This window comes from Neophocaena asiaeorientalis, unplaced genomic scaffold, assembly GCF_003031525.2.
Source record: "Neophocaena asiaeorientalis asiaeorientalis breed wild unplaced genomic scaffold, Neophocaena_asiaeorientalis_V1.1 scaffold217, whole genome shotgun sequence".
Taxonomy (NCBI): Eukaryota; Metazoa; Chordata; class Mammalia; order Artiodactyla; family Phocoenidae; genus Neophocaena; species Neophocaena asiaeorientalis.
In genome coordinates, this window is record NW_020172293.1 from 1,452,866 (window position 1) to 1,468,175 (window position 15,310).

The 15,310-nt window shown below is 38.5% G+C and overlaps 1 protein-coding gene across 1 annotated transcript in view; it reads right to left on the reverse strand.

The window, feature by feature from the left end:
- Positions 1–15,310, reverse strand: part of MYO3A (myosin IIIA) — a 182,192-nt gene that overhangs the window by 42,981 nt on the left and 123,901 nt on the right. The window contains exons 22-26 of the mRNA XM_024765514.1: positions 14,500–14,588; positions 12,349–12,478; positions 6,935–7,014; positions 6,407–6,484; positions 3,662–3,867 (exon numbers count right to left, since the gene is read on the reverse strand). Coding sequence (XP_024621282.1) covers positions 3,662–3,867; positions 6,407–6,484; positions 6,935–7,014; positions 12,349–12,478; positions 14,500–14,588 — 583 coding nt within the window. The remainder of the gene's footprint in view (positions 1–3,661; positions 3,868–6,406; positions 6,485–6,934; positions 7,015–12,348; positions 12,479–14,499; positions 14,589–15,310) is intronic.

A 15,310-nucleotide genomic window follows, 5' to 3' on the forward strand; every position in this document is an offset into this window, starting at 1 on the left:
ATCAAAAGATTGAAAAATGAATACATGTTGATGTTCTAATATATATATTACTTTTATGATTATCTGCTTTCTCTGAATTTCTACTATAATCTAAGAAGTCTCCCCCTTTTCTCCTCACTCCCCCCCAGCTCTACTTCATGCTCCCAGACCTGCACACTTTTAGTAAAAATATCCACTCTCTTTCATTCGTGTAACAAATACTTATTGAACACCCAGCATGTGCCAGGCACCCTCCTAAGTGCTGGGGACACTGCAGTGAACACGGCAGACCAACACCCCGGCCTCCTGTAGTTTACGTTACATCGTATGATAATGTAGATAATCAGATCCCTATTCCCACAACTAGTCTGGACTGTGAGTTTCTTAACGTCAGAGGTTCTTTTATGAATCTTTGGGTTAAGATCTGAGTTAATCTTTTGTTCAAGGACTGGAACATAGTGGGTCTGCAATTAAATGCTTGTTGAGTGACTCATGGACTGTCTCTGGGACTTGCTGTGGAAATAAACATCTAGGTGCACCAGATGAGCTTATGGAGGAAAGCACCAGACCTGTGCTTTGTTGTGCCTCTTGTTTCAAATCCAACATACTGACTCTGCTTTGCTTTTTGTGGGTTCGCTTCATGGTGTACATTGTGGTATTTTAGACCACAGCACAGTAGGTAGTAAGTAATTCGGGGAGTTTGAGGCTGAGGCAAAAATAATAATGAAAATAATTATAGCTGATGTGTATTGTCGACATTTGGTTCCATCTACAAACTTCATATATGTTACTTCATTTAATGTTTATAAGCACCTATAAAGTAGATATTGATACTATTATCATCATTCTTATTTGCAGATGGGAAGATTGAAGATCGAACGTTACTCAAGTAACGCTGAACAAAGTCACACATTTAGTAAGTGGCAGAACTGGGATTCAAACCTGGGTTTTCTGATTTCAAAGCATGTGTACTTACCTCCTTCACTACACTACTTCCTTCACTAAGTTCTGTTTGTTTTAGAGCTCTGAAAGCCAAACCATTGTGTATAGGTGCCTCGTGGGAAAATGGAGCCAACTTCGGTGGCTTCTTAGTATAAGGGTTCATTTGAAATGACTACAGTAAAAACCCAGCATCTTGTGCAAAGTAAGTTCACGTTATGTGTCTTCCTTTAGGATTACTTTTTTGTCACAAAACAGAAGAGTTTATCTACAACAGAATGGACAAAGGGTCTGATGAATTTTGCATCTTACAAGGAGGGTTGGTCAAAGGCTAAGCCAGACAGAGGAGGGTTATTTAGTCCTATTTACACCTCCACAGGGCCTTTGCAAATTGTCCTGCCTTCCTAAGAGTCTAGCCAATTCGGATGACAGTTTTCAAATTAGTGACAGAGAAAAGGCTTAGCCTTTTATTTCTGGAGCTCCCTAGATTCAGAACAGTTATTCACATGTTCTCCATAAGCTTAGTTTTTTCCCCTCTTCATTTACCATGTAGTAATTTGCTATTCTATAATAGCGTGGGACTCGGAAGCATATTTAAAAATTTATTCTCACCTCTGACCTTCCAAATAAGTTACTTTCAAGTACAACATCATCAAGAAAATCAGCTCAGCTCGTCTACGGGCCATACTGTAAAACCATAGATAGTTCTGAAACTACTAGTTTAGTCTAGCATTTAAGGCTCTCTCTTCATAACTTTACCTGATCGGTTTGCCCATCTGATCCCATCTTTACAATGTCTGTCACGTCAGTGACACATACTGCTCAGCCAGTCTAATCCAAGTCCCTCTAGTTTTTGGAACACCAACCTGTACACCAAGAAAGCCCCTTCCTGTCTTCTCCATAAACTATGCCCACCATCAGATCCCTGTTTAGCACTCTTTCTTGATATTCTCTCTTATCAGCCTTCTTGGAGGTCATCTTTCTCTTCCCTGAACTCTTACACTATGTACCATCCCTTTCGATCTCGGTATTTATTACCCTGCATTGTTCATTAACCTCTATGTCTGCAGCTCTGAGAATCCTAACTGGACTGTTAACTCTTGAAGATCAAGCAAGCTTTAAAACTCAGTGTCTTCCACAGTACTTAGCACAGTGCCTTGTATATTAAAAAAAGTCACTGAAATCTAAGGGTACTTATATTAAGATTATATTAACGTTACCTATAGTAATTGATAGTTAAGCAAGTTAAAGATGAACTCTTCTCCTAAAAAATGAAAAGTATAATAATAAGGTCAAATTTTAATTTGAAATTTGAAACTCAAGAATGTTTGGGTTACCTGCTTTCATGTACAGAATGGAGAATTTACCTACTGGCCAATAAGAAATTCCATCATTGTTTATTTCTTAAGTTTTGAATATAAAATTGGGTCTGCTCTGTGAGAAGTCAAGTCAATGATTAAACGTTGGCTGCACTTCTGAACTCTAAACCTTTAAGTTTTTAAGTCTGTCTTAAACTACTATAGAAGAGTTGCCAATATGAAAGTCACTATATTTATGTAATTTTGCTCTCTGTCATGAAAATGTGGTCGGGTTTTCTTTCTATCAAGGCAGTTCAAATGAATACCTTTCTTTCCTTTCCTAGGTCTCTAAAGAAAAAAAATCAAAAATTACCATGAATTGCTGAAATCTGCAAAAAGAATTAGAATTCTCATTTCATTTAGAAAGGGTCTTGGTTACCCCAAGTAAAAGAATGTTTGACACAGACAAGACAACGTTTTGTGGATTTTTGTGACTGCACAGTTCACTGTGCAATCACAAAACTTTGTTTTATTCTTAATATTACTTTGTACACTCTTTAAAAGAGGCAGAGAATGTTACCTATGGAGACTTCCTCAAATGCTAGGCTTTACCTGAAAATTCTAATACATTTCACTTTTGAAACTTGAAACTTCAAGTTTAATGGCTAAATCATCGAATTGATAAGTATCAGAAACATGGGCATTTCAACCATTAAATATATAAGATATGGAGCCTCTATAGCACCACTAGTGTGTTACTTGATCATATACATTTAATACATAACAATTCATTTTACATTAATCTCGAACATTGAGAAGGACTCCTAAAACCTAATTGCTTCTGTGTGTCTTCTAAATCCCCTTTAGAGACTATCTCACTCGATCCTCATAACAACTCTATCAGGCAGTCATGAGGAAAATGAGGTTTCCTGGAGGCCAGGGTTTCTCAGCCTTGACACTGTTAATATCTTAGGCTGGATAATTCATTGTTGGGGGCGGGGAGGTTGTCCCGTGCATTTTAGGATGTTTAGCAGCATCTCTGGTCTCCACACACTAGATGCCATCAGCACCCTGCCCTCCCACCAGTTGTGACAACCGAAAATGTCTCCACACATTAACATGTTTTTTGAGGGTCAAAGCCTCCCCTCATTGGCGATCACTGGTACCGGCCCATGGTCACCCAGCAAGTGGCACAGCTAAGATGAGAACCGGCTCCCCAGAACAGAATCTCAGGCCCCTCTGTCATCCTGTCTCTGACCTGGGTCTCTCAGCTGACAACAGAAATTTCCAGCCCCAGTTAAGAGTTACCTGCTCTTTCGACACACAATCATTTTCATGAACAAAATGCCTCCTTTCTAGAACCCCTGCGTGATTCTCTTTCTGTTTCCTATCATTCTTCTCAAGGATTTTTACTGTACATGGAAACTAAAAAGAAGGCCACATACCGCTTTATAAAGTTGGCAAAAAGTATCCGATGTGAGTATCCCTGCCTTCGAATTCTCGCTGTTTCCAGAATGCCTGTGTAGCGAAGCTGGAGCAGGACTTTCTCTTTGTCATATTTTCTTGCCTGACGTTCATTGTTTGGTTTGATGCAGCGGACAAAGTGAGGTTGGCCGACCACCATTTTAGATAACAAATCCATCAGAGAATACTATAATATGCAACAAAAATAAAATTCCCAGCGTAGCATTCAGAAACTTATGAGCTCGCAGGTCTTTCTTTTAATTATAAGAATAAAATCTGAAAACTGAGAGTTACATAGTAATTCACAATGAGGGATATATGTGTTAATAAATATTTTCTTGATAGTATATTTTTAAAAATACATATTTACTCATAAAAATGTAGAGGCAATAACTAGGAACTTAGCTATTAAAAGGTTGCCTGTGAATTCTTTTTTTTGCGGTACGCGGGCCTCTCACTGTGGCGGCCTCTCCCGTTGCGGAGCACAGACTCCGGACGCGCAGGCTCAGCGGCCATGGCTCACGGGCCCAGCCGCTCTGCGGCATGCGGGATCTTCCCGGACCGGGGCACGAACCCACATCCCCTGCATTGGCAGGCGGACTCTCAACCACTGCACCACCAGGGAAGCCCTTGCCTGTGAATTCTTAAGGCAACTTTAATTAATAGACGAAATTATTTTTGATATAGCTTGTTTGGAAGTAATTATATCCTCTCAGGGAAACTGGCCAAATTACAATATTTAGCACACAATCTGGTTTCCTCGTTATACGATTACTTTCCTTGTCTAGTTCTTCTTTTGTAGAAAGTACGAAAGTAAACACTTTAATCCCTCTCAGTATCATCTCCTAGTTTAAAATAAGGACTGAGAAGTTAATGCATTTTACTATGTAAGACACAGTTATAAAAATAAGCAAATCCACTTAAGTATTCTAATCTGCTCTAGCTTGATAATCTTCTGATTTTAGAAATATTTTAACCACATAGATATGAAAACCGTCTTCTGCAGCAACACCGTATTAAAACAGCAGCCAACCGCTGGACAACCAAGTATAACACAGTAGGATAATCATGGCTCAACTAAAATGAAATCCCAACCAACCAGTACGTCAAAGACCGGGATTACGATCGTTGGCAAGGCAACGAGTGCACGAACATAGACAGCTGTTGACGGCTGAATCTCCTTTACTGATGGAAACATAAAGCCTGGGTTACAAAGCCAGTGCAAACCAAATCCTGGGATTGGGCAACTGACAAAGCACTGGGTTTGCACAGCTTCCTCTTGGGCACCGACACTCAGCTGTGAGCTTCTTCAAACAGCTGGGGTCTGCCACTTTGGGGCCCTGTTCATAACATTTATCTGGGAGTCATCATTGCAAACGTCTGCCAGACACTAGAGATAGAAAGGTGATAGACGTGTCTGTTGGCGTGCTGAGCAAGAGCTCCCACAATTTAGGCACTGGTGCTCCTTAGGGACCAAGGCAGAGTATTATATCATGTTCATCCTCCTCTGCAGAGTGAAACATAACTTAAAATATGGTACATACTATACGGAATTGCCTCCTATCCCTTTTCACTGCAGCCCGAGGTGTAAAACGACTTTATGAATGCGTGGCTGGAACATACACACACTGTTTGATGTCAACAACAGTGGTATGATAATGGTCTTGGATGACTTACTTAAAGACGAAAATAATCTGGCTGTAAATACTTTCAGTCCTTCAGCTGTGCTGCAGCCTGCTGTAAGGTGGATGTACCAGCAACAAATGAGATATTAAGCATATAAATGCACTACGTGCTACTCAAAGATGTTAAGCACACACTGTCTGCTACGAGCTTAGGACTTGAGAAATATTTAATAAAGCTACCCACTTATTTTTAAAAGTATTTCATGACTCTGTTAGGGAACTGGATTTATTCACTGAACATGTAGTAAATTTAACCCCATTTCCTCCCCTTCTCCCACATTACATGATATTAATAAATTTCTAAATTTTAGGTGGTATTTTATTCATTTTCATTGGCTTGTTAGTATGATTTTATCAGAGAGATAAACAAGAACTGGAACCAATAATGAAGGCAGGGTCATCTAGAGTTTGTTCTCCAGGGCACAGAGAGAATGAAGTGCTTCTTTTCTTTCCTATCTCTCTCCTATCTTGTCCAAGGAAGAAAGGTCACCTTGGTCCTATGCTAAGGACACAGTGACTCACTTCCTTGGCATGTTACTGGTATTTCCCTGGTGTCCCTTCTCTTTGTCCCATGCCTACACCAGTTCTGTTTTTCTTTTGAGGTGTTCAGCTCGTCTAGGTACAGGGAGATGTAGAATGGAGGTGGATGCTCAACCTTGTCCCATCTGTCTACCTTAAGATCATTCAGGGGTGGGAAGGAGGGCTGATGGTTTTCCTACCATTGAATTTCAAACCCTTTTAGGCTTTATTCTAGTGAAAATGTGTTTGGTTCTATGGACAAATTGTAACCAAGCTACAGACCGCCATTAAGATTGACCTAGTATACAATAATTTCATCAATAAAATACCAAAGTAAACCAACCCATAGGTTTTTGAGAATGCACTGTAGTATATCGTGTATCTAACAGATAGTAAATGAAATACAACACAAATTCTCTTTTGCTAATAGCACTCTGATATTTGTTACTTACTTTTAATCTGTAACTCCCATTTAGAATAAATAACATGCCTAAGCACACACAACATAATTTAATATCTTACTCTAAAATATGATGCAACCGTTTGTGTTTTCATGTTGGTTGTCTCTCTGGCGTGACGGGTGGCTTCTCCAGTTTCACCCTAAGACCCAGAAAGACAGCGATAGTTCAGCACCTATTGTAATTTATGCTCTACAGGGAGCACGTGGAATTTTCCTTAGTCTATGCCTTCACACACATAAAATAACAAAATGTTGAATTTTAATTTTAAGGTAATTGTTTTGCCAGTCTCATTGGGATTTTAATCAGTTTTGCATGGAATGTATCTCTGACCTTAGCTAATACATTTTTAGTTGGTCTTAGAGTAACATTAAAACTAGCTATAAATGAAGAGTTAGGAATATATCAGAAATGCATGATTATCTTAGTGACTAGCAGTAATATGAACATAACATAAATATCTGTTTAAGTAGAAAAGAAAGATCAAAGGGAGAAAACGAAGGGAAAGGCTGTTTACTCTTATCATACAAATACTTCCATTGTAAAGGTTAGATTCTTAGACTCAACTGCCATGAAAAATACATTTCCTTACCTTTGTCACGTTGATTGATTTTTCTGAAGTCCTCATTTGATAGTTTATTATGTTTTTAGTTTTAGAATATGGTAGATTACCTATGGGAATGTAGATAAAATTAATACACCTTTTGGAATCCTTAATGGTAGAAGATTTCCTCCATTTACTTCAATGTTAAAATAAGCATTGCTGGCCCTGCAATATTCATACTCACGTGCTTGGTTAACTAGTTATTGAGACACTTAGAAATAAAATAATATTACTTGAAAATGTATAACAAATTTTAAATTCAGAAAAACACTCCAGCTTAGGGAATAGAAAAAGGAGAGGTAAGTGTTGGATTTCCATTTAATTGCTACAAGATATGGGGTGATTAGGATAAAGGGAGCAATTTGCTTCTTTGCGTGTGTGTGCTAAATAGCATCTGAGACTTTCTTTAATGCAAATGTAAGCTTTACAATGGGCCTTAAAAATCATAAGGATCATTAATTCACATGAAGTGGTTATAAGCAAATCAAGTGTGGTTGAGGGCAAAGGACGTTTTCAACCTAACATTCAGAAATATATGCCTGGTGCTAGGGCTCTATAATTGTATACAACCCAAGGCTGTGGAAAATCACAGTGTAGTGAGAAAGATTACGTCCTCTGAAGCCAGGAAGACCTGGGTTTGCATACCAGCCGTAGTGTTTAAATTGTGGATCATCTACTTAGTCTCTGAGTCACAGTGTGAGTCCATAAAATGTGGATAATTATGCCTACCTCACAGGATTTTGATGACAGGTGACAGTGTGTCTAGCCCGTGGTGCCTGGAAATGTCAGTTCTCTTTCACTCGTTGCCCACCTCCCACCAAGCACAATACACCAACTAACCCATGAGCCAAGAGTTTATCATCCTAGTAGGAATGTTCAAAATATCTCCAGAATTCCATATCACTTCAGGAAGATTGTTTCTCTTTCATTCTTGCAGGCAATGAGGCTACATATTTTGGCAAATTCCTCACATTTTTTTTTTGTGGCTGCAGAAGGCTGGCTCAGAGATGAGGGTGCAGGAAGGAGCCCTACCTGGGGTGCGGCTGGCAGCGCCCTGCTCTGCTCTCCTTTCCCTCATCACCCCAGGAAAAGTGCTGGGCAGGGGGTGTGACTTTTGTGCGGGGCTGAAACTGCATTCGGCATGGTTCCCTCTTGAAATGTGACTCTTGCTGAACAGAGCTGAGTGGACAGAGACGGTAACTGATGACCATCAGAGGGGCAGCTTCAGGAGATATGCCTACTGTTCTTTTTCTTTCTTTCTTTCTTTTTTTTTTTAGGATTACCAGGGAAAGTTTTTAAAAAATAATTTAATTGGGTGAAAAAGTGATCATAGACTTGGAGATTTCTTGGAAGCATGATGAACATACAAAGTGCTAGAAGCACATGAATTAGGATAGACCCTTTGCTTAATAAATATCATTACTTAATATTAACCAAACATAAAGTAAAAATTTAAGTCTATCTGAAAATCAAGCAGCTAGAGGAAATTTAAAGATTACTAATTTCCCTTTAACAAAATTTACACACTAACCATAAAATTATTTAACAACAAAATAAAGTGAGAGCCTTTCAAAAACTCATTTATGCATACCAGCAAGAACTAAAATTAGTGTAGGTCTTAATTTCAGAGAAATATATCCTCTTTGCATCTATCGTTGACCTGATGAACGAACCTGTGATAAAACAAACTAGAGATTTGAGCTGCCAGCAATTCTGATGTATTTCCCCCTAACGCTGGCCGAACTATATTTCATATTTGCATGCAAAGGGCCATGGTTATTTTAGAATCTTGGAGACAGCATAATGTAGAACCAACGAACCTGAGCTTTCAAGCCTAATTCTAAGACTTCTCAGCGGGGTAATGTTGAGAAAGCAGCTCAACGTTTCCCAGTCTCAGTGTGTCATCTGTAAAAGCAGTTCCTCCTCAGAGTGTTGTTTTTAATTTATTTATTTTTGGCTGCATTGGGTCTTCGTTGCACACTGGCTTTCTCTAGTTGCAGTGAGCGGGGGCTAATCTTCGTTGCGGTGCGCGGGCTTCTCATTGCGGTAGCTTCTCTTGTTGCGGAGCACAGGCTCTAGGGGTGTTGGCTTCATTAGTTGTGGCACGCGGGCTCAGTAGCTGTGTTGCACGGGCTTAGTTGCTCCGCGGCATGTGGGATCTTCCCGGACTAGGGCTCGAACCCGTGTCCCCTGCACTGGCAGGCGGATTCTTAACCACAGCGCCACGAGGGAAGCCCGAGTGTTGTTTTTAGAAGTAAATGAAAGTACTTAGTGCAGTGCCTAGCACATTGCAATTTCTAAATAACGTCATCTATTGTCATTGTTATTATTATTATATGTGTACACATCTAGCTGAATGTAAACCCCAAACACCTTTGATAGCTTTGAGGTTGAGTTACTGAAACACCTTTGACTATAGAGTTCTGCTCTCCTCCCTGGCCAACTAGACACTGTTCTGCTGAAAGTCAGGAGACATGGCATAGTATTGAGAACCTGGTTGCATATTTTATAAGGGTGAAAACATGAAATTAGATGCGTAGATGCTGTTGGCAGATACAAAAAGAGATGGCTATCTTTATGTGAATTCACTTTATTAAGAATATTTATAATATATATCATCTTTTAGAGTTAATATGAGACAAGGGAGAGCCGCATCAATCTGCTTGTGCTAAATGCTCCAAAGTTGGAGCTTTAATACAATTATATTGTTTCTAACATTCAAAGGCTTTCTTTTTTTAAAACTTTTATGGGAGTATAGTTGATTTACAGTAGACAATTGTTAAAGTCAAAACTGAAGACCTTTTTTTATGAACAAGATAAAGTAACACAAACTGGATTACCTTCTCACCGAAAACAACTAAAAAGAAATACGAAGTGTATGGAACAGGTTTTTTTTTTCTTTCCCATTTTTTTACTGTGGTAAAATAAACATAACATAAAATTTAGCATCTTAACCTTTCTAAGTGTACAATTCAGTGGTATTAAATACATTCATAATGTTGTTCAACCATCACCACCATCCATCTCCATAACCCTTTTCATCTTGTAAAACTGAAATTCTATACCCATTAAATACGAACTCCCCATGCCCCCCATCCCAGCTCTTGACAACCAACATCCTACCTTCTGTCTCTATGATTCTGACTACTCTCAGCACCTCATGTAAGTGGAATCATGTAGTATTTGTTTAGGAGCAACAATTTTTGCATGAAGCAACAATTTTTGCATCAGTATAGGACACTGATCCCTGAGAGAGAGGAAACAAATGAGGTGAGCCCTATGATTACTCCAGCTTTCTGTCCAGAGGGTTTATGTTGCAATGCAGGGAGAGGAACCCAACGAAGCCTAGAGAGAACAGATGTAACCAATAGGAAACAAACAGCAAGATAGTGTCAAGCCCAACCATATCGCTAATCACATTAAATGTAAATTGTTTGATCACCTCAATTAAAAGGCAGAGATTATCAGGTTGGATTTAAAAAAGCAAGGCCCAATTATATGCTGTCTACAAAAAACCCACTTTAAATATAAACTCAAAAATAAGTTGAAGTTAAAAGCATAAAAAGATACACCATTTAACTACTAATCATAAGAAAGTTGGAGTCTTCCTATTAATATCAGGCAAAGTAGATTTCAGAACAAAGAATATTACCAGACATAAAAGAGTTACTTAGTAATAATAAAGGGGACTATTCATCAAGAAGATATAACAATTCTAGATGTTATGCATCCAATAACAGACCTTAAAGTACATAAAGCAAAAACTGATAGAAATGAAAGAAAAAATAGATAAATTGACAATTACAGTCAGATATTTCAAAACCACTTTCTCAGTAACTGAGAGAACCAGGAGAGAGAAAACTTGTAAGTATACAGAAGATCTGACCAATATTATCAACCAAGTTGACCTAATTGCCACTTATGGAATACTCCACCCACCAACAGCAGAATACACATGATTTTCAAGTGCAAATGAAACGTAAAACAAGATAGAGCATATTCTGGGCCATAAAACATGTCTCAATACATTTAAATGAATTAAATCATACAAAGTATGCTTTCTGAGCAATACAAAATTAACTTAGTAGTTCATGACAAAGAGATACCTGGAAATCCCAATATATTTAGAAATTAAATGTAATACTTATAAATAACCCCTATAAATGCCTATATTAGAAAAGAAGAAATTTTCTTAAATCAATGACTTAAGTTTTCATCTCAGAAATCAGAAGGCAAAATAAACCCTGAAAGAAACAGAAGAAAACAATAAAGACAAAAGCAAAAAAAAAAAAAAATCAACAAAATTAAAACTAAAAATTCAATAGACAAAATCAATGAAACTAAAAGTTGGTTCTTTGAGAATATCAATAAAATTGATAAACGTCTAGAAAATCTATCAAGAATAAAATGAGAGAGAACATACATTATCTATATCAGGAATAAGAGAGCTGATACAACCTCAAGATCTACAGACATTCAAAGGATAATAGGATTATTATCAAATTTATGTCAATAAATTTGACAGCATAGATTAAATAGAAAATTTTCCTAAAAGACACAACCTACTCTAAAGCTAATTCAGATTGACATGTACAAATTGCTATATTTAAAATAGATAACCAACCAGGACCTACTGTATAGCACAGGGAACTCTGCTCAATATACTATAACAACCTAAATGGGAAAAGAACTAGAAAAAGAATAGATACATGTATATGTATACCTGAACCACTCTGCTGTACACCTGAAACCAACACAACATTGTTAATCAACTATACTCCAATATAAAAAAAACTATATTTCAATAAAAATTTTTTAAAAAGACTTTCTCAGGAATAAAAGTTGGTAAAACATTCAGAAATCAATCTATGTAACTCACCATATTTACAGATATAAAGCAAAAACAAAGCAAAAACAAATGATAATTTCAGTAGATGCAGAAAATTCATCTATGTATGTCAAGAACTCATCATATTTTACTGTCTAAATATATGCTCTTTATTGTGTGTCAGTTATACCTCAACAAACTATAAAAAATGAAGTGCAGAGAACAATTCTGAACTCCAATAAAGAAAAAGACCAAACTACATTTTTTTTCTACTTAAAAGCAAATGCAAGGATTATATGGTTGGTTGGAAAAAGGCACACAACTTTTTAATCAATTAGGCAGAACTCACTAAACCTGTAGAATCTCAAAGACTCATCCAATGTTGCCCACTCCTGACACAGCAGGTAATTCTGAACTCTCTGAAGGTGACGGTACTCTTTAAGTGAGCAGCTAGGACACCACCGTATTTTCTGGTGAGTAATTCAAAACTTTTCTTTAATGGAAACCTAGCTTCTTTGTAAAAATAAAACCAACTCACACACCAAAAAAATGGAAGGAAATTGCCTCGGCTTACCTGTTTTTGTTAGAGGGTGGCTGACTAGCTGCCGAATTACACTGTCTTCTGATGACCTCAAAAGTAGCACAATATCAGTTGGAAGGGTGTCTCTATTTTTAGCTAAGAACCCACTTGCATTATAGATGACCTGTTGATAAAGCATGTTATCATCATTGTCACAGTCAGTGTCATCACCCTCATCCTCACCAGCAGCATCGTTATCATTACCAATAGGTATTTACTGAGAGCTTTACTCAGCGCTAAGTGACAGGTACACAAAGATTCACAAAGGTAGTCCCTTACAACTTGGCTGGAAAAGTGAACCTCCCCAGGCTTACACTGTATCTTTTCAGAGAAAAATTTGTGTCATAATGATTGTATTTGGGTTGAAATAATCAAAGAGGTTTGATTCCTCCCATTTATTATATCATGTTGGAAATTTTGTGGGTCTCCCTTCTCTATTTGGAGGGTTGGGGCCACCAAGGTATTCTCATTTCTATGATAATTGGTTCACCTGCAGTGAAAAGGCTTTTATAGATTTAGTCTCAGTAGTAGTGTGGTCTAAATACACTGTGGGTGTTTGTGTTTCTGGCACTTCTAAATAATTTTAAGATTTTTATAGATCAATGCAACCCAAAGATTTCTGTAGGATGGTCCAATGTGGCTGTTGTTATGGACTGAATTTTGTCCCTCCAAAATTAATATGTTGAAAATCTAATCCCCAATGTGACTGTATTTTGGAAACAAGGTCTTTAAGGAGGTAATGAAGGTTAAATGAAGTTTACTGTAAGCGTGAGGCTCTAATCCCACAGGACTAGTGTTCTTATAAGAAGAGGAAGATACACCAGAGATCTCTTTCTCTCCCCCATACGTACACAGAGAAAAGGCCATATGAAGGCACTGGGAGGAGGCAGCTATCTGCAAGACAGGAAATAGACCTCACCAGATGTGTTGGCACCTTGATCTTGGCCTTCTAGCCTCCAGAACTGTGAGGAAATACATTTCCACTGTTTAAGACACTCAGCCTGTGGTATTTTTGTTATGGCAGCCCAAAAGACTAATACAGTTGTTAAAAATAACTGGATAGGGTTTCCCTAGTGGTGCAGTGGTTGAGAATCCGCCTGCCAATGCAGGGGACACGGGTTCAAGACCTGGTCCGGGAAGATCCCACATGCCGCGGAGCAACTAAGCCCATGCGCCACAACTACCGAGCCTGTGTGCCACAACTACTGAAGCCCACGCGCCTAGAGCCTGTGCTCCACAACAAGAGAAGCCACCGCAGTGAGAAGCCCGCGCATCGCAACAAAGAGTAGTCGCCACTCGCCGCAACTAGAGAAAGCCCGCGCACAGAAACAAAGACCCAATGTAGCCAAAAATAAATAAATTAATTTTAAAAGAACTGGATAAAATGATCATAGGAAATTCTTAACGAATATTTTAAAGTAGGCTTATTTGGAAAATCACATGCTGAAAATCATGAGAAAGGTTGTAACTGTGATATTTAAGGTAGATTTTGTTTTCAATGACTAAAGTCTGGACTACTGACTGACACAGAAGTTCTACTAGACTAGAACGCTCAGGGTTCTGTGGTATTTTATTTTGTTTGTATATGTCTATGAATTCCTTCTTGATTTGAATATCTTCTTAGTCCTCCAATATTTATAACATCATTGTGAGGGAAAGACCTGTTATTCTCTACAGAAGGGAAAGAAACTGTCTCCTGGGTTTCTTTCCATATGTAGGATGGCATATCTGAGGTATGCTCTGGTATAGGAAGTGTATCCACCAATGCATAAACACTGCTTCCTCTGACTGCATGACAGCCCATCAGTTAATTCTAATTAATCAGCTCAGGGATCTGGCCGTACCTCCAGCCTGGTACCTTCTCTTGTTGGGAAGGAGGAAAGACAAAGGCTGCCATGGACAGAGAAGCAACTCAAGTATGAAGAAGGCAGTTTATATAAAAGGTTCTCAGCTATCATTAAAAGAAGAAAAAAATAGGTACCCATTGGCAGCCAACCACATGCCAAGCCACACCTCAGGATCAGAAAGATGTACTCTTTATATCATTACAGCCATCTATAAATATTTTGGGCCATAATTTTTGTGGCCTTATTATTCAATGAAAGACTAAAGAGAAACTCAGTTATAATGTTTCAGAGTTCTTACCTTTCCTGCATAATGGTGAATTCCGAAACTAACTTCCATTCTTTTAGGCCTCCAGAAGTACTGTGATTTCAGATTACCTTCAAATTTTTCTGTAGAAAAAAATTTAACTCCAATATCAAGCATGTAAGAGGGCCTCAAAAAATACCGATTGAGGGCTTCCCTGGTGGCGCAGTGGTTGAGTCCGCCTGCCGATGCAGGGGACACGGGTTCGTGTCCCGGTCCGGGAGGATCCCACATGCTGTGGAGCGGCTGGGCCCGTGAGCCATGGCCACTGAGCCTGCGCATCCGGAGCCTGTGCTCCGCAACGGGAGAGGCCACAACAGTGAGAGGTCCACGTACCGCAAAAAAAAAAAAAAATAATACCAATTGACAGAATCATCTCTTTCACCATAAAATGGAAAATGTGCAGTGAATAAACACAGAAAATTTTATATAGTTATTACAAGCAGATTTGTAATATAATTATAAATGGTAAGGCAAAACTTGAGATCATGAATTTTACCATTCCAATATGATTTAGGTCAGCAGGTCTCAAACCTTAGCAAGCATCAGAATCACCTGGAGGGTTTGTTAAAATAGACTGCTGGGTCCCACCCCCAGAGTTTCTGACTCAACAGGTCTGGAGTGGGATCCAAAAATTAACATTTCTAGCAAGTTTCCAGAGGATACTGATGTTCCTGGCCTGGGGACCCCATTTTAAGAACCACTGGTACAGAGGAAGGAAACTAAGTACTTGAGACTGTCCAGAGAGCTTTGTGAAACACAGCTGGATGTGAAGCCGTGAGCCTAGAAATTTGGTATTTTGGTTCTC